The sequence below is a fragment of the Patiria miniata genome, unplaced genomic scaffold (assembly GCF_015706575.1).
Source record: "Patiria miniata isolate m_02_andy unplaced genomic scaffold, ASM1570657v1 HiC_scaffold_25, whole genome shotgun sequence".
Taxonomy (NCBI): Eukaryota; Metazoa; Echinodermata; class Asteroidea; order Valvatida; family Asterinidae; genus Patiria; species Patiria miniata.
In genome coordinates this window covers 10,054,326-10,073,356 of record NW_024037064.1, presented here as the reverse complement: position 1 = coordinate 10,073,356, position 19,031 = coordinate 10,054,326, and the positions used below count along the sequence as shown (strand labels likewise).

At 38.7% G+C, this 19,031-nt stretch overlaps 2 protein-coding genes across 3 annotated transcripts in view; one reads left to right on the top strand and one right to left on the bottom strand.

Annotated features, from left to right (window-relative positions):
- The window catches only part of LOC119733224, a 56,221-nt gene that overhangs the window by 22,814 nt on the left and 14,376 nt on the right, over positions 1-19,031 (top strand). For both annotated transcript variants that reach the window (XM_038206812.1, XM_038206811.1), the window contains exon 5: positions 13,887-14,049. The gene's annotated coding sequence lies outside the window, so the exon portion shown is untranslated. The remainder of the gene's footprint in view (positions 1-13,886; positions 14,050-19,031) is intronic.
- Positions 500-7,106, bottom strand: LOC119733024 (MAM and LDL-receptor class A domain-containing protein 1-like). Its single transcript, XM_038206605.1, has 6 exons — positions 6,986-7,106; positions 6,240-6,380; positions 4,822-5,022; positions 4,160-4,489; positions 1,825-1,953; positions 500-675 (listed from the first exon to the last, which is right to left on the bottom strand). The coding sequence occupies exons 1-6, from the start codon at positions 7,104-7,106 to the stop codon at positions 500-502; spliced, it is 1,098 nt and encodes a 365-aa protein (XP_038062533.1).

The following is a 19,031-nucleotide window of genomic DNA, read 5'->3' as shown; positions in this document are numbered from 1 at the left end:
GGCCTTCTCTCGTAAAGATGATTTCACCGTCACTGATTGTCTGATTAATTGGAACATGGTACACATTGAGAGTGCCTGTGAAAACGAAAGAAAAAGGTTGAGGGACTATTATGCGGTGCGGTATAAACGTTCCTTGTAGGAGCTTACCACACTAGGGGACCTGTTTATTATACATGTTATACAGATTAACATCTTATGCAGACTTGCGCGCTTTTGTCCCATTTAAACCTTATGCACTACCATAGGCCTATATGTTCTCTGTTTTCATAGCTATTTGATACATTTGGAATGTTGGAAAGTTGACTTAAAACCTCAAATGAGACATAAGTATTTTTTTGTTTTGCTTACGAATACAAACATGCCCCAAAACACAGTCAAAGGTGCAAAACGTGGATCGAACAGTTAAACAAGATACACTAGTTCATTTCCAGAATTATAATGATTAAATTATCGATTCATAGACTATTAATCGTAAAAAAAAGCCGTTTGAAACATGTTACTAGAACGGATTAAAATGCTTACCCATGTCCCTTCCATACATGTTGTACCAGAAGCTGAAGCACCATTTGTTGTATGGCTGTTCTCCACTTGGCGAAATGACAGGGCTGATAAGTATAGCGTTAGTGTCTCCATATCCACTGGATGCTTCATAATAGACGTATTGGCCACTTGCATCTGGACAGAGTGATTTTTTAAAGAGTAAAGAAAAAAGGTTACTTTGCGTATTTGTGTTGATGATGTAATTATGTCGACAGATTATCAACAATACTTAGCACTGAAACATGTAGGTGTTGGCTTCTTATTTTTAATGCAGATTCATTTGATTAAGTCAAGCCCAATATGCGGCCGAACATCCTACCGGTACATTAGAATATCCTACGCTGTCTGTATGCTGAACGCGCACACAAGCATGCCTTTGCACACAAATACCGCGTCTTGGAACAAGAATGATACTAAACTGTTCAATAGTATTTCCCATTCCCCATGGGCGGGTGGCACTTTTTGAGACCCGGCGTGAATGGGAGTAATAACGAATGTCGCGTGATGTGAGCTCCACCAATCAAATGACAAGAATCTGTATGTCGGTTATAGAATTAAGTTTAAACCACGCACATTTGCCATTAAGTAGCATTAATTGGAACCATGGAATTGAAACTGGAAGCTAACGCAACTTGAGTGATTATCCACTCTAGCAATCAGTGGTGCTAGCAATCAGTGGTGCGCTAGTGGTGCGCTAGCAATCAGTTGTGTGCGCGCGTATGTGATGTTTTTACTAACGAACCGGATACCCATGGCGCGGTATTTGTATACAAATGCATGCATGTGTGCGCGTTGAGCGTTGCGCGTTGCGCGTAGTGCATATTGTTCCCAAGAGAGTGCGCCACATAGTTAAATTCAAATATTTCGTGAAGGGTTGGTTTGGAAGAGGAAATACATTTCCCACCAATTAATACATTTCCCACCAATTTTGTATTGAAATTAAAGTTAAAGTTAAAGTCACGAGAAAGATATTTTGTTTAGGGCCATTGCAGATTTGTCCTTTGAAACATGTAGGTAGAATAACAAGCAATGACAGCCATTTTGAACATTTTGAAAATTGGTTGTATATTCTACCTTTATTTTTTTTCAAAGGACAAATCTGCGATGGCCCTATAGCCAAATATCTTTCGCAAGACATACTCTGTGTGCCAAATACCATGCTTGTATCATCAAAGGCACTATTCTCCGGAATATTTCCCCTATCTACCCCACTGTCGACTTTAAGGAACAAATTAAGACCCAAAACCGCAGAGATTTAAATTATAGCCAGACCCAAACACTTACCTAGCGTCCTGTCGAAATCTGGTCCGGTGTTGGAGGAAGGAGTTCGCCCCTGCTGCAGCAGCCAGTTGGACCCATCCTCATCGGACTGTCTCCAATCACAAAGCCCTTCCTCGAAGGTGCAGTTGAAGCCTACGCTTGGTGTGATTAATATTAACTTAACGCACCCAGCGGACAATTCCAGTTGAACCAGTTGAAATGTCAACTCATTTCAATTGGTTTCAACTGGAACTACATGTAGATATATATGTGGGTTTTTTATGTGACAAACACAGGGCTGTTTCGGGTGTTTCATGAGTTCATCGCTTTAATATGTGAAATTACTTCGACAAGTGACACGGCCGTTGTAGGCAAGGCGTGAAAATAAGCGAGAATTTGAAATTTGCACCTCTGATGTGACATCACGGTAAAATCGATGACGTTATCATGGCACACTCAAATGTTGATCTATAACAGATCCCCGTCTATGTACATACAAAGTGTAAAGCCAATGGGGCTTGTAAGTTTTGAGATGTAAAATTTTTAGAGTTTTTGAGAGATAATATTTCGAAAATTCCACATGTAATGAATCGTCACCAGACGCTCGATGACGTCATCAAGACCTCACTCCAAATTCCATCTATAACATCCCTACCGGTATCTAGGTACGTACCAAGTTACAAAACAATTGGGCATGCAGTTCTGTAGATAAAAGCCTTAGAAAATCACATGTAATGTGACGTCACATGACATGCTATAACGTTATCATGACGTCATTCATTGTTCATCTATAACACATTCGGTCTAAATGCATGCCAAGTTACATACAAATCGGACCAATAGGTCTATAGATATAAGCCTTACAATAATGCGTCTTTAATATGACGTCACGTGACATGTGATAACGTCATCATGACATTAGTTTAATTTCCATCGTTACAACGTTGTAACATGACACCTGATGACGTCATCACACTCCACATCAATTGTCATCTATAATACGTCCCTGTCTAAGTGCATGCCATCATCAACCCAATCAGACATGCAGCTCTGTACAGACAGGGTCGTATTATAGATGACAAGTGAAACGATGTCTGAATGACGTCATCACAAGTCATGTGACGTCACATGAAAGGGGCAATTTTCTAAGGCCTATAATCTAAAGAACAATAGGCCCGATCTGCTTGTAACTTGATATGTGCCTATACCGGGATGTGTTATAGATGAAAATTAAAGTGACGCCATCCTGACATTATCACATGTCATGTGATGTCACATTAAAGGGGCATTTTTCCACGGCCTGTATCGCAAGATGTCAATTTGTACTAAGCTGTGTGTCCCACATTTGGTTGTACCGTAACTTGGTTGATACATAGACCAGGATGTACATGTAGATGACAATATTGTGCCGTTTTGATAACGTCATCTCAGGTCATGTGACGTCACGTTAAAGGAGCTATATCTATAAAGGACCGATTCGGTTGTAACTTGGTGTTTGTTATAGAGTTATGTGTTATACATGAAATTTAGTGACATCGTGACGATGTCATCACAAGGCACAGATCATTTCAAACTGCCGAAACAGCTGTTTGTCAACGTCACAAACATATTTCTGTTTCATATTGGTGTCATTTTGGGACATTCCAGTATTGAAGTTATGTTATATTCTGTGTGTACGTATCATTTGTGAATTTTAGCTAATTTGCAATTGTATCAGGGTATTTTCACATGGGTGTGTGCCTACAGATTTGCACATGCTTTTAAGGTTTAGCAGTTGCAACATGGAGCCTACGCAATGTTCAGTGTCGTTACTGTGTGGTTGTATTTTCTGCACCAGAATGCCGTTGTGGACCCAGAAAACCCCTGTATACCTCAATCATTCGCATGAAAATCTGTAATGCTCATTCGTTGTGTGTATTTGACGGAAGTCAGTCCTGCATACGATGTGTAAGTAAATCGAAACGTTTGATTAACTGTTCATAATAAATGAGGATATTGTACCGGCAACCAATAATCGTTGATTTTGGGAAGCCCAGAGCTTATATTAGTCTCTAGATTTGTCCATGTATTTAAAGCATATTTTGTAAGTGTCTTTGGGGTGTGTAATTTCTTAATTTCTTCCATAGAATTAAATGGTTTTGTTTAATATTTATTTACGTTTCATTTGCTCTCCATGACCCTGTCATTTTTCTTCAAAATTTAGCAACAACAAGCGGTGACTAAAGAGAGGGCGCTGTTTTTGTCAGTTTTGGTTTTACATTAACTTGGTAAACCTGTTTGTCACACCTGCAAAGATGAGACAGTTACGCTTTAGAAAATTTCGCTCAATGGTATTAAAGGGGTTAAAATTGCATCTCACCTTTTACAGCGATTGATACAGTCATATTGTCGATCAGCTCACCGTCTGCGTCGAACGCTTCGCATTGTAGTGTCTTTCCATGTACTGGTATCTCTCCGTTAGGTGACACAATGATATTACTGCTAGCACTCAATCCGTCGATGGTGTCAACGCTTCTGCTACTGACTTGTTTCACTCGCTGACCAGCCAAGGTCCAGACAAATTCTACATCGCGGTTTACGTGTGGTACCATGCACGTAAATGCATGATCTTCTCCTTCTATAAGGACTGCTTCTCCATCATTAGCTGGAAAGTCTTCAGTTGAATCAAAGAGGAACATTCGAGGGATAACTGCGGGAAAAGGAAGAATCCCAGTATATAGGAAGGGCAATAGCTGGAGGAAAATTAATTTAAATTAATAGTTGTTCTTATCAACAGAATGTCACATCAAGATGACTCAGATTACTGGTTTTAATGGTTTAATCGACATGGACGACTTACATGTTGGGATAAATAACAGAAAAAACAATCACAATATTAACCCCCAAAAATGAATCTCTCATGTTTGACAAAGTTTGACAAATTAGTCTGTTATTCAGTGGAATAGCGGGGGAAGTTTATTTTCCAGATTTGGGGTAGCTATAAATTGTTATAAGTTTGAATAAAAAGGAAGAAAATCATACCAGTATTAATGTCATCGATTGCAGTGTACGACCGAAAGCTGTTACCATGGAGTGCCTCAAGAGCAATTTGAAATTCTGAAGTAGCATTTCTCACACAACTCCTGGCTTTGATCCAATCTCTTACATAGTGACCACTTGTAAAGATGATTTCACCCTCACTGATTGTCTGATTAACTGGAACATGGTACACATTGAGAGTCCCTGTGAAAACAATACAAATAAAACCAAGACAAAATCAATCATATATTTTCGACCGAGCTCACAATTGACCCCTGACCCCACAGGGTGGTTACTTAGGCATAGTTGGTCCTTGCTTGGTGACGTGCAGCACGCGTGCGCAGGCACATACGAGCTGGCCTGTTGGAGCCTGACGGACTTTAATTAATCTGTGTAGGATTGAGCTAAAGTCACCCGTGTCTAAGTCCCGATTAGTGCTCGTGTTACTAAGGAGCTCGGTAGGTTGGGTGACTATTTGGTGGTGCAGTATAAACGTTCCTTGAAGGAGCTTTTTATGGTCAATTATAAGGGTGGATACCGCGTGACACTAGGGGATGCTGTTTATTACACAGTTTTACATCTTGTACTAGCGCGCTTACAACCCTTTACTTTGCATCAAAACGGTTCAATTAAACATTTTTCACTGCATGTTCTCTGTTTTCATAAGTGCTTTAGCTAACCCTCCCCCGCTCTATTCTCCATTTGATACATCTGGACTGTTGGAAAGTTGACCGAAAGCTAAAACAATAGACATGATGATTTTGCTTACGAATACGGACATTATATGCCCCAAAACACCATTAAAGGTGCAAAAGGTGGATTGAACAGGTAAACGAGATACATTGGTTCATTTCCAGAATTATCATGATTAAATCATCGATGCACAGACCATAAATCATAAAAAGGTATTTAAAACAGTATTGTTCGAACCGTTTAAATCCTTACCCATGTCCCTTCCGTACATGTTGTACCAAAAACTGAAGCACCACTTCTGGTATAGCTGTTCTCTATTTGGTGAAACGACAGGACTGGTAAGTATGGCGTTAGTGCTTCCATGTCCGGACCCTTTATAGTATATGTAAAGGCCACTTGCATCTGAACAGGGTGATGTTTATTCAATAAAGAAAGAAGAGGAAGATATATTTCCAATGAAATTTTGCGTTGATGATGTTATTATTTTTTAAGCAAATTTATCCAGTGATGTGAGTTGGCTTCTTACTTTGTATGCAGCTTCAGTTCAATGTAAGGTCAGTATGAATCAAAACTATAGTCTAGCTTCGACCATTGGTTCTCGCCTAGACTTTGAAACAAACCAAAATATTTAAATAAAAACACACTGTCGCTCAAGGTCGACATTTAGGGAAAGATATTCAATTTTTAAGAACTGAAACTGCATCCTGATCCAAAATAATAATACTAACTGCCTAATGTCGTGTCGAAAAGTGGTCCGGGATTGAAGGAAGGAGTTTGTCCATTCTGCAGGATCCAGTTGGAACTGTCCTCGTTGGATTGTCTCCAGCCACAAAACCCTCTCTCGAAGGTGCAGTTGAAGTCTGCGCTTGCTGAAACAAGTAAATACAAAACGCTTTTGGCTGACAATCTCAGTTTAAACCTGTTAAAATGTCCACTGTTTTCAACAGGTTTCCACTGGAAACAACTGGTCTCTAAATAATACAATTTGGGCAGTTTCTTGAAAAAGCTAGTCGCATATTTAAGTGACATTATGAATTATAAGAATTATATGAAGCCCTTCATCTGTTTAATCACAAGTTGAAATTTGGTATTTACATAGCTAGGGGCGTGTTACAAAGTTGAAATCTGAAGTAACAAAAATTGAGATGACGTCGTGATTGACGCATCGGTTGTCATATAGCCTCATATTTAATGTTTGCCTACATTATTTGAAGCCTTTATTTTAATTTAAAAGAAAAACAATCAACACCCCAATTGAAACATGTATATTTGTTCGTATAAAGTAGCTTGTTGCTTGTTATTTGTACTTTAACGACTGACCTGTGTACTATGATAAACTTGTAAGTAAATTACACAAGGGGTCGAAAATCACTTATGAAACCACAATTATTGCATACCAAAATAATGGCATACAAACTTCAGAAAACCGTTTCATATGTCCTTTGTATTGAAGAAGATTTAAAACTGTAATTACCATTAGGCGGCATGCTGATAGCCCAAAGGCTAAATCCACTATACGTGACACTTCCATCAGTTGTGAACCTCAGCCACATTGCAGGTCCATCGAAGAGTGCATCAGGACCATCGTTCCCCATGGACTCAAATAGCACAGTTGAAAGGTCGGAGCTATTGGTGCCGTCACCACCCTTCAATCTGTCAAACCAACTCTCGGTGCGGAAAGTGGATGTAATTAATTGAATCCGCCAACCTTCAACTGTCTGGATAATCCATCTAACGTCCAATCCATTGGCATAGTTGTTTGGGTAGGAAGGCGACGTTATTTGTGCCGTCTCGCTCGGCTCTAAAAATAAGTTTGTCGTTGTGGAGGAACCATTGGTACCTGAAATTATTATGGAAGAAAGAGTACTGCCTTGTGAAGCCCTTCATTTATATATAAATGAGTTAAAACAAATTATGATACAGGAATGAAACCACAGGAATTATTATTCAGAAAGGGGTGTCTTTTCGAAATGCGTTCGTTATTATTTTACTGGCAACTGAATGAGTTGTGATTGACATGTGGTTGACTTTAATAAAGCCATGCGTGCAATTAAGGATTAAAGGGCCTATATGCCTGGCAAAAACATAGTAGAGATAGTGAAACCATGAACTACAGTATTTGTATTTGTAAATTCACTCGCATTTTAGTTTGAAATGCTGTAAAAAAAAAAGGGAAAAAAAACCGGAAACCCATGTTAAGTGCAAATTGTTCAAGAGTGAATGAATTTAACTCTATATAAATCGTCTGGACCATAGTATCAGTTGGTGGGAGTTAATCTTCACTTGAATGTTGAGTGAATTTTCCCTCTTCGGAAATAATACTCAAGGAATTGCTCATAACTGATGACGTACGGTAGTAGGTTACCACATACAAGGATTATTTAAAACTCATGAGTTACCACCTCCAGAAGAATGTAGCAAGGTTTACAAATGATTTAAATCTAGCCACATTTTATTCTTATGGGTCAGAAATCGTGGCGTGAAGTTTCATGCAATGTTTTAGTGGCAGCTTACTCCCCCCCCCCCCCAATAAACACAATGTTTGACATGATATTCCGCTTGTTGGCAATTGAAAATGCTGCACGTCGATAAGAAAATGAAGGTTGAAAATTACCAAAATAATATTAATTTGTTCTGTTGACATTTCTGGAATTGCCGATAGAGGGCAGTAGTTTAACCTGCTAAGGAAGGGGCTTGCGCTTGTACCTGGTTTTGAACAGTGCCCCCATGGGAAGATGGTGTCTTCCTTTCAGAACAGATCCTGTCTTCCTTTCAGAACAGATTAAATTTGTGGGCTCCCCCCCTCCCCACACGCCCCCCTAGTATAAGGTCCCTGGCTACGCCGCTGCCGAAAAATGATGATCAGCACGTCATCTTTCTTTTTCTTTTCACGGTGGGTTGACCATTGACTTTTTGAGAAATTTTCACCCAATGCAGACCACCCCTAAAACTAATGCTTCTCAAACTTGAAAAGTAACCTTTTTGAAAAAGGATTAAGGATCCCTCCACAACATGGCTAAATAGCGCCACTTTCGGACCCAATTGTATCACAAAAGCTCAGAATTGGAAGTCCCAAGTCCAGACCAGAGGTGTAGTGCCATATGTCTTCAATTTGCCCAACTCCATGGCTCTCAGAACTATCTAATAAAGAATTATTTGAGTGTATCACTTTTATTCATGAGCTCGGCAGTCGGATTTTTGCATTGTTGAGCCTGGGAACGACGAAGGAATTTACTGATTACCATGAACGTTCAGAACTGTCCATTTTCTCAAAGGCTACGCTCGATTGTTCCAACTTAAAAAGCTCCTATCAGAAATGTTGCGTATAGTGGTAGTATTAAACTTGCAAAATAGTATTGGAAGATCGGCCTACTTAAAGAGAGAACTTCTACATGTATAACAGGGGCTGTTTACAAAAAGTTTTTTTTTCCTCAAATTCAGAAATATGAATTGTTTTTATTTCACACTTTAAAAAAGATCGGTTACGAGTTTTGGCTAAAAAAAATTGTCGCTATCATTGTTGTACGTTCTGAACTTATTACACAAACTCATTTTGTTTTCGCTAGAGTTAAAGGGACACTGCGTCCGGGAATGCGCCCAATTCGGCTACAAAACGCGCTTTAAACGAAATGCTGTTAATCGGAAAAAGAACATTTAAAAGTAGGATATGAACATCCACACAACTATCCTTTAAAAGCTGGGCGTTTTGTGTTATTCTTGTGTTATGCGTGCGAGGACGACTTTCGGGTCCACTAGTTGCGACCCCAAAAAGTCGGGCTGTTCATTAGGGATGTAACTTGCTTGTGCGGTTCCGGCGGTTCCCCGGTTCTAACCGGTTCCAGTATGGGAACCGGAACCGTGAGTCCAATATTTTCAAGAACCGGGTACCCACTATCGTCGGTTCTGGGCCCAAAAGAATCGGTTCCAGATTAAATTACCTATTTTCTGTGCACAAAATCCAAAGCCGAGAATCGACTGCACAGGAAATCAATCGCGGAGGCGCGGCCCGGGACTTTCACTCGGGCCGGCTAGTCAAAACAATATTTCACGAGTCGGAGACAAACAGCTCAACAGAGCCCTTTTTTAGTTTGCGGTCGGCCATGAAGCGTGCATAATAGAGCATTAGCCCAATACTGGCCCTGTACGATGGATACTAAACGTGCATGGGGCGTGGCCACACCGCTCGGGGTTTACATGTACTTGGACACTAACAGTGAAGTGTTTTACTTTAAGGTTTTATAAAATACGGACATGTCATGCATGGATAATTAGGAAAGGGACCGATCGCGTGAGAGGGGTTAACAAATAAAACGAACAAGGAGTCCGATTGTCACAGGAGTCCCATTTTCATGCTCTGGAATCGGCTCTGGCAAGGAACAGAGAATAAAGTAATAAACGCTAAGCTTGCTTTCAAAAATAGTTTCACAGGAAAAAAATTCATGATTTGAAACCAAATACGTAGTTGAATATTCGTGTACTCCACATCAAAATCCACGGAACACGGACCTCACAAGGTGAAACTGCGTTATTCTTTACATGTAATTTCAAGAGTTTATGTTTTTCATTGAACTTTCGGGAGCCGGTTCCAACTCAGAACCGGTTGTTTTTTGAGAACCGGAACCGGCTCCAGAAAGATTGGAACCGCCCATCAAACCTACAGTGTTCATGCTAGTTGTGATTCCAGCCATAAAGTGTTCGCCTTCTGCGAACGTTTAAGAAAGCACATTTGTGCATTGGTGCTGTGTGTAATTTATGTGACACACAAAACGTGTATCGTACATTGATTGAAAACGACAGGAAAAACGTATGCATACTCCGTCGTGTCCGATGTAAACAACCGGTTTTTTCCCCATCTTTTCCCGGAAACGGTAAGACATAAGGTTGGTTTCCTTTCAACCAGATGTTTGAACTAGGATAAGTAAACAATCCAAAACATGAACATTTGACTTCGGGACGCCCCTTTAAATGTACAGTCATTCTAGACATTACTAAGCTTTAAATTCATGTATAAGAAATCTGAATGGGGATGTTCCGTACTTGTATGCAGTCTCCAAATAAAATCGCAAACAGGTCGTTTATGAGACTGCATGTGTTTTTACAATATGAGTACATGTATTGTGGTTTTGAACACTGTACATCGGCGTGTAAAATCACAAATCAGTCATAATCATTTAACATTACAATCATAAGTTTATCTCACACTAATTCTCTGTATTTAAATTATCAAAATTCCTCCATAAAATGAAACCCACCTGCAGTGCTTGAGAGTTTGATGCATTACAAGGCATGATTTACCATTGATTTGGCTCGGAAAAGTGTATTTACATACATGTAGCAATGTAATAAATACATATGGAATGGAAACATTGAAACTTATATAGCTTTAATAAAAAAAAGGCGTTGTTTTTCGTCTGAATCCTACCACAAATTCTCATAAATTGGCACGCATATGGTATTTGAGATGGCTTGACTAGATAGTGTGACATTCTTGAATCAATCCAGTATGGTAATGTAACCTACCATATACAAGGCTACCCATACTTTGATTTTTAACCCAAACATTAATTTGTCTGTATTTTTACTTGTCTTTAAATTACATACATGTACATGTATTAATTCGTTTATTTTGTGTGCCTAGCTATCTGGATTGAAATCGTTGTAACCGTTCCTGAGATTATGACCCCTAAATGGACGTTTTAGGAAAAAAACAGTCGGACAAAGATTGCACCTTAATGTGCAACTTGACAGAATAGCAACAGGCAGAATTGAATTAAGCATCCCGAATATTAGCAAAGAACAGCATTTTATTTATGTTGATACCAGAAACTTCTAACGGACTTCATTTTGTAGTTAAGATACATGTAGCTAGGGTTTCTGACCCACAGTCTATCAATATGTAGCCCTTCAAACAGTTCAAAATCTATTACATAATTAGAAGTTGGCCTATCGTAGTGCTACCCTGGTTAGGACGTAGCATCAAAACCTCGATAACTGTGAATTTAATTGTGAATTCGGCTTTTCACTGAACAAATATGCTAAGCGCAGAACTGAATAAAAGTCGATTTTTAAAAAAAATAAACTTAGGAGGATAGAAATCGGCATAGAAACCCCAAAAGGAACAAAAAGTTAGCCTACCTCGTAAAAGTAAAGCCAGCAATGACACAACAATCATGAAGTTTAGAGACGCCATTGTGCATTGGACGTACTTGTCATTGTGGTTGACAAGACAAGGATGTAGCCTCTTTATACCAGTACCGATAGCTTTGTTTCAACAGCTAACAAAAATGGTTCATTAAATAAAAATAAGTATTCAACTTCCTTGTTAGGTTTCAGTGATGTTGTATAAGCTGTCTCAAAAAGGGGGGGGGGGAAACCAATTTAAAAAAACCAGCTAAATAAAAACAAAAGCGCAAATGAAAGAACAAAAACAAGTGACTTTCACTGATAAATAATACAATTTACATCCCACTGTGTTGCTCTAACTATTGAAGAAAAAATATCGAAAGTTGCAGGAAGAATTCCTTCATAAAATAATTATGTTTCATTGTAGTCAACCACAGTATATGTAACCATGATTAGCACCACAATTGTTATGACAGGATGTTTAAAACAATGTCATGCGCATACATGTTTGTTTTACATACGCTATGTGGACATTCCTTTGTTTTTGTGTAGTTAAGGAAATTTGGTACAATAAATAAATTTACTTGAGCTATGAAAACTCTTTCAGCCCCCAATTTTTTTTTTTTTATTTCCTTGAATGTTTCTCTTTATTCTGCAACAGATAAGCCTAACCTAAAAATGCCTCTAAACATGTTTTCCAGAGAGGGCGAAACGTTACAGCTTAGTCCACATAACGTCAACACAACCTGCAGTATGTGGACATCTTTTGTTCACATGTCCACATAGTGACTGAAAGACAAACTCATTAATTAAAGCATTTTATAGCTGAATTTAATGTTTTCACCATGAAAAGGCAAGTGCATTCCAGTGTTTAAATATCCTTCAACAGGAAATGTTTCAAATAACACTTATAAATGAAAGATAAGGAAATAATTTAAAAGGCATATGGTGAAGCCATTATCTCATTGCTTTGCTTGAAATTAAAATGGGGAAGTTGTTGTATGAAATCAGAAAGGTTGCCCTATTGTGAGTTTTATGAAACTGTTAAAAAATATTACAAAATAAAATTTAAAATATCCTCTCGAATTGTGAAAGTGAGGGACCAACCCTGTTTCTCTCAGATGTGTGTCCCCGCACTATTTGATTTGATGGAGACCTGGTGTCTGTTGAACAAAACTGTCTACTTTGACCATGAATGAAATTGATTGTTCTTTAAAGGGAAGATACAACGTTTGCAAACAACAAACAACGAAATTAATCTAATTATCACGAAATACCTTACTGGATTGTTAGGGAATGGCAGTCTAAAGCATCCTGTAAAACCGTGGCTCCTGAATTTTCATATTTAGTTACTCCGCATTTTCTTTGCATTTGACACACCTGTGAAGAGTACAAGCCTGCTACACTGATTGTCTAACGTTACAATCCCAAAAGTCTATATATATTCATCTTACGTGGGGTCAGGGAACCAGACTACAAGAACATGATTGGTTTTCTTGGTTTTTCCAGCATCTACATGTACAAGCCCGAAACGTGAAACAAGTCAATTTAACAATATTTGCTATAACAAACTAATCCACTAAATCCACTTATTTCTCAAAATTGCAGCAAAGCAAATGTTGTACATTCCCTTTAACTTTGTAGATGCACCAAGGACAAAAGTCCCAAATTATTATTTAATATTACATGTAAATTTGACTACATGCAGGCCTACCCGGCCGTAGTCCGAAAATTTGGGACTCTCAGTACTGTGTATGAGAGTCAAACTTAAGGTATTGAAAACATGCAAAACAAGAAAATAAACTGGCACCTAAAACAACCAGTCCCAACACAGCTTCAGTACTGCATCAGTCAACCATGCCAAAAGAATTTAAGAAACATGAGGCATGAAGCGGAAACTAGTCTGAATTTACTTCACATTTCTTCATTAAGTCAAGCCACCAGACTATTGACACTACATGAACAGGTCAGTCTTTTCAAATAGTTGGACTATGGTCGGACATGCACCAGTCTAGTCTTTAGCCCCATTTCGAAATCACTTGACGTCCCTCTCTCCTTTTAAAAGTCTGCAAACTTGGTTGGTGAAATACTGAGGACATTTTCTTTGCCCCAGTGGAAATTTTGGAGAAATTTGCTGGCTAAACTGTGAGTAAAGTGGGCCTGCTTTAGTTTTGCATGTTTCAGAGCACTCCAGCGCCCTGTCTAGCCTACCCGGTACATCTCCCAAATCAACCTCTTTGTTCTTCTCTCAGATGCTTGCAGTGGACTAGGCCCAGACTATCCAAGCTCTGATACTAATGTACGCCCGTGTGGAGTTAGTTCCCCAATGCCGTCCGAGAAACCCCCGCCATTCAGAAGGGCTTCATAGCAAGTACACGCACAGCCACGGGGAAATGGATGAACATGACTACCAGGGTAGCTATTTATAGTTCGGATATTCTGACATTTACAAACACATTAAATACTTATTTCCTCATAATTATTTCCTCTAGGCATTTGGTCAGTTTTGTGTGCAAAGTCACTCCTTAAAATTTATTCCCCCCCCCCCACTTTTTTGGAAAAGACTGCCCTTTTCCATTCCAATGCCCTTTCAGTTTCACCAGCGTTTACCCCCCATAATTTGCAAAGAGTGCCCTTTTTTGTTAAGAAGTGCCCTTTTTTTCTGAACAAGTGGAATACAAGAGTTTTAAGGAAAGATAATTGGCATCTTTCATTTTCGTGAATAAAACACTTGAAACCTTACAGCTAGGTCTTTTTCTCGGCATTTTGCTTTTGTGATACATGTATGTAGATAAAAGCGAAGTTTAAAGTGAATCATAACTTGTCAACAGAATGTCTTATTGAAGTTAAACAGTATTGTAAGGAGAATTTTATTCTTTTTCCTAATACCTTGAGGTTACAATGGAGGGGTTCCCAAACATTTCTTCCTTCCATGCTGAAAGGTAGACAAGTTTTTTCACGGACACCTGCCCTCCATAAAATTAACAGTCGGCCTATCGTAGTAGTGCTACCCTGTTTAGAACGCAGCATCGAAACCGCTATAAATGTTAATTTTATTGTGAAATCCGCTTTTCATTGAACAAATGTTAAGCGTAGAAACTGAATTACAGTTGAATTAAAAAAAAATTAAGCTTTGGAAACTTTTGAGGATAGTTATCGGCAAAGAAACCCTACCTCAGCCTACCTCGTAAAAATAAAGCCAGCCATGCATGCCACGACAATCAACGAATACAATTGTCTTAACAGATATTCTACTACTGTTGTTGTTTTTTATGTATTTTCTTTTTTAGTTCAAACTTGAATGCTGTCAATCACATCAAACCAACCTGCGTATCATACATGTACATGTACATCAAATAACGGGCATGGGGAAAGTAGTATTTAAGCAGCATTGAAGCATTTTATGTAAAATCAAAAAGGCCCACAGGCGTCACTAGGATATTTTCCAGAGGGGGAGGGGGCAAAGTAAAAACTTGGGTATCTATAAAAGCAGGTCTAAATTATTAGGGGTCAAATTTCTCCTTTCCCTCTCCCACTTTCCCTCCCCCTTCCTCCCCCCCCCCTCCCCTTCCCTCCCCAAGCCCCCCCCCCCTTCTTTGGCCGCACCAGTGGACAGGTCTATAATCAAAGTTGAAAAATCAGCACAGGATTAGAACCAAAACTGTTAGTGCAAGAGGCTAAAAACAATGTCGTGCCCGAAGCCTGCTTAACTGAAGCATTTTATAGCTGAATTTGATGTTAGCACCACGGAAACGCAAGTGTCCCAATGGTTTCATATCATTAAACAGGGAAAACAATTCAAATAACAAAAATGATATAAATAAAAGATAAGCAAGGAAAGAATTTAAAAGGCACAAATAGCCTTCGCCTCAGTGCTTTGCTTGTAATTGATATGGGGAACTTGTATGTGTAAAATCAGAAAGGCTGCTTATTGTTATAAGTTTGTGGAACGGCAGGAAATAATTGTAATAATCTCTACGCGAATCTTGAAATTGAGGGACCAAGCCTGTTTCCCTCAAACTTGTGTTCCTGCTGGGATCGATCATCAGACAAACGAGACGCGTTTCTACGGAAGCGTTTAAGGGACATAATACAAACTAAAAAAATTAATTATGACTTATTATTAAGTCATTGTTATGACATATCTAATAATAATAACTTAGTATTAAGTCATAATTATGAAACATCCAAAGTCGTAATTACGACTTAACACTGAGTCGTAATTATAAGATAGACATGTAAGTCGAAATTATGACTTAATAATAAGTCATTATTATTAGATATCAATCATAACTATGACTTAATAATAAGTCATAAATATGAGATATAAGTGATAATTATGATTTAACAATTACCAAGTCGTAATTATGAGATATAAGTCATAATTATGACTTAATACTAAGTCATTATTATAAGATATAAGTTATAACTATGATCATAATTGTGACATTTTTTTATTTTTATTTTTTTTTAGTTTGTATTATGGCCTTTTAACGCTTCCGTACTTTTCAGACGCCGTGAACCCAATATGATTATTAGGCCTCTGGTCGACCCGCACGTGCCGATAGCATTTGGTTTAACTATCAGTTAACGAGCTTTATGTAGGCTAGGCACACTCGGGAAGTATAGAAGTTTGGCTAGGGGGATGTAGGCAGTAATGTGGGGTGTGTGCCAAATGCACTCGGCGGCTGACCTTGCGGTCACCGTGCTCGGCGCATGTGTGAAAGACGCGACCCTAGCCCTGCTGAGCCGGGTGAGGGAAGGAGGGCGGGGAGGGGGAAGCTGGATGAACTGTCAGTACGATTCAGCCATGGTGTTGTGTAGTGGAACATCCAGGGTTCCTTTGCCAGGGGTCGGGGGTTGCAACCAATTACCCAGTATCAGTGTAACAACACAGTGAGCTATTCGGCACATGTTCGAAGTCGTCTTTCAGTAACTACCAGGGCGAGCAGGGCGAAGTTCTGAAGGGCGTTACTTATTGAAAAGTGAGTACCGGAGCACCGGCAGCTTAAAATCGCTACACCGAACGATCGCTATTACGAACAATATCTGTGGATCCCGCAATGTTCGTTATAGCGGCGTTCAATTGTAATAGTCGAAGTGGAATAACAATACAGTTGTATCAAGGCATCATTTTTCTTATACATTTTTAGCTGAAGAAAAGAGCAACTACAAAGAACTACAAAAACAGTTTATGCTTTTTCCAGATAATTAATGAATAGATTTATTTTGAAGAGCGACTACAAAGAACTACAAAAACAGTTTATGCTTTTTCCAGATAATTAATGAATAGATTTATTTTTGCTCATTTGACAAACTTGAAAAGGCAAGGAAATTTCAAGAAGGCAGTCAGGCCAAAATCAAGGCAAAGGAATCCATAGCTTCTGAATTCAATACATTTAATTTAAAACGTTTGTCAAAATGTTTGCAACCTTTCACACTTGAAGAATTTGTTTACTGTTAAGGAAAAATATTACAATTTTTATCAATGTGTATAATCCCTTTTGACTATTATACACATATTTTCTCGGACAGGTAAACCAAATTAATAGGATAAGTATTTGTTGCTGTAATTTTTAATATCAGAAAATGTAATGTAGTGATAGCACATAAAAAGCACAATATACAATGAGTAGATGTGTTCTGTTAGGAACAAAATATACATAAAGGGAGTGTACAAAGTCAAGTGCATATACAGCAGTGTGCATTGTTAGACAATCTACTAAGATACAATAATAGTACTACAATAAGATTGATACTTGCCAACAAATGAATAATTTCTTGGCTGAAACCCAAACTTAAGTGATGATTTTTTTTTTTTCAAGTTTTCTGAAAAGGCGACCACAAACGCAAAACATTGAAAACAGGGCCCAATTTCTTGGCTCTGCTCGCTGCTAGCAAAACATCCCTGCTTACTATAGCAGCCAATTCCATGCAATACGGTAAGCATAGTTCATGGGTAAGCAAGGAATTTTAGCTTCTGCGCATGCCAAATCCCCGTAACTAAGGATTCTGTGCTTACAGGGTTAATGCTGTTAGTGCAAATGGTGATAATAAGCGCAGAATTATGTGGTTAGAGCCATGAAATTGGACCCATGTGTACACAGCGTTGTAACGAGTCACTGATTTTTGTGACGCGAGTCGAGTCGAGTCAATTTAAAGAAGTGACGAGTCGATTCGTTAGGTTAAGAAGGTCGAGTCGAGTTGAGTCAAAGTCTCAACTCGACTTCGTCGAGTCAAGTTGAGTTGCATCAAATATTAATAGCTTGAGTCAATTTGAGACAAATAGAGAGCAAGTAATTTGTACATGTATCACTAACAGTTAACAAGAAGTGAAACTTCGATCTTAAAAGCTATCTGGTTTGACTTCGGTTCTGGGTTGAGTTTTTTTTCGCTGATTGCTGATTGTACCAAACTGTTTCTGGTTATTTAGCGAAACAGAGGGCTTAAATATTGCCGGCGTTCCTTTCCAGAGCTTGGAATCACGGACCTCTGTTCAAGCCTTTTGACATGTGGGCTGTTTGTGGTGAAATCTGGAAAATTATCTTTCGGTGACTGACTGTATTTGAGAGTAGCCTCTCCACAGTCAATGATGCGATGGTTTGGCTGACGATGATCTATAACAGTGCAAGCTTTGCATATTAACTCTTCACACGTCTCACAATAAAACCAGTTCACTTCCCCCTTGTGTTTCTGGCATTTAGTCTGGTCTGTTGTGTGGTCCGCTGAACAAGACACCTTTTCTTGAAGAGTGATCTCCTGAACTATTTCCATTAAATGGAAATTTTTTTTCAGGCCTTGAATGCCTGTCGTTGGAAGTACTGTCTCCCTTTGACATACAGGGCAAGGAATCTCTGGTTGACTGCCATGCTTGCCAGTGTGGTATTTCTCCAGGCATACTTCACAAAAGCTGTGCAGGCAATCAAGTATCTTGGGCTGTTTATATCTGATGTGACATATGCCACACTCCAGGGAGCTGAAAGGTGTAGCCATTTTGCCTGTATACAAATTAATAATAGATACATGTACAAAGAAATTGGAATGGTTATAGTACAGATATGTATTAGGCCTAAACTTGTTTTTATTATGCTGTCCACGTTCGTTTCAGTCGCTGGCCAAAAACATCATTTTGTATGCATGTATCCACTTTTGATTAAGACATCGAATACATTTTTTTTTTAATTGTCAACTTTTAAAGAGCTCTGATGTTTTGAAGGGCTCTTATGGTTTGTGCCCACTCTTGTTATAACCAAATATAGGTTTTGTTGGAAGTTTCCTACTGGAGGCCCCTACGTACTCTTCACATTTTATGTGAGTGAACTGTGATTCCTAGTGATTAAGCTAGCATTTAATCTCATTCAAAATAACTGACAATATTTCTTACCTCTTTTAAATTC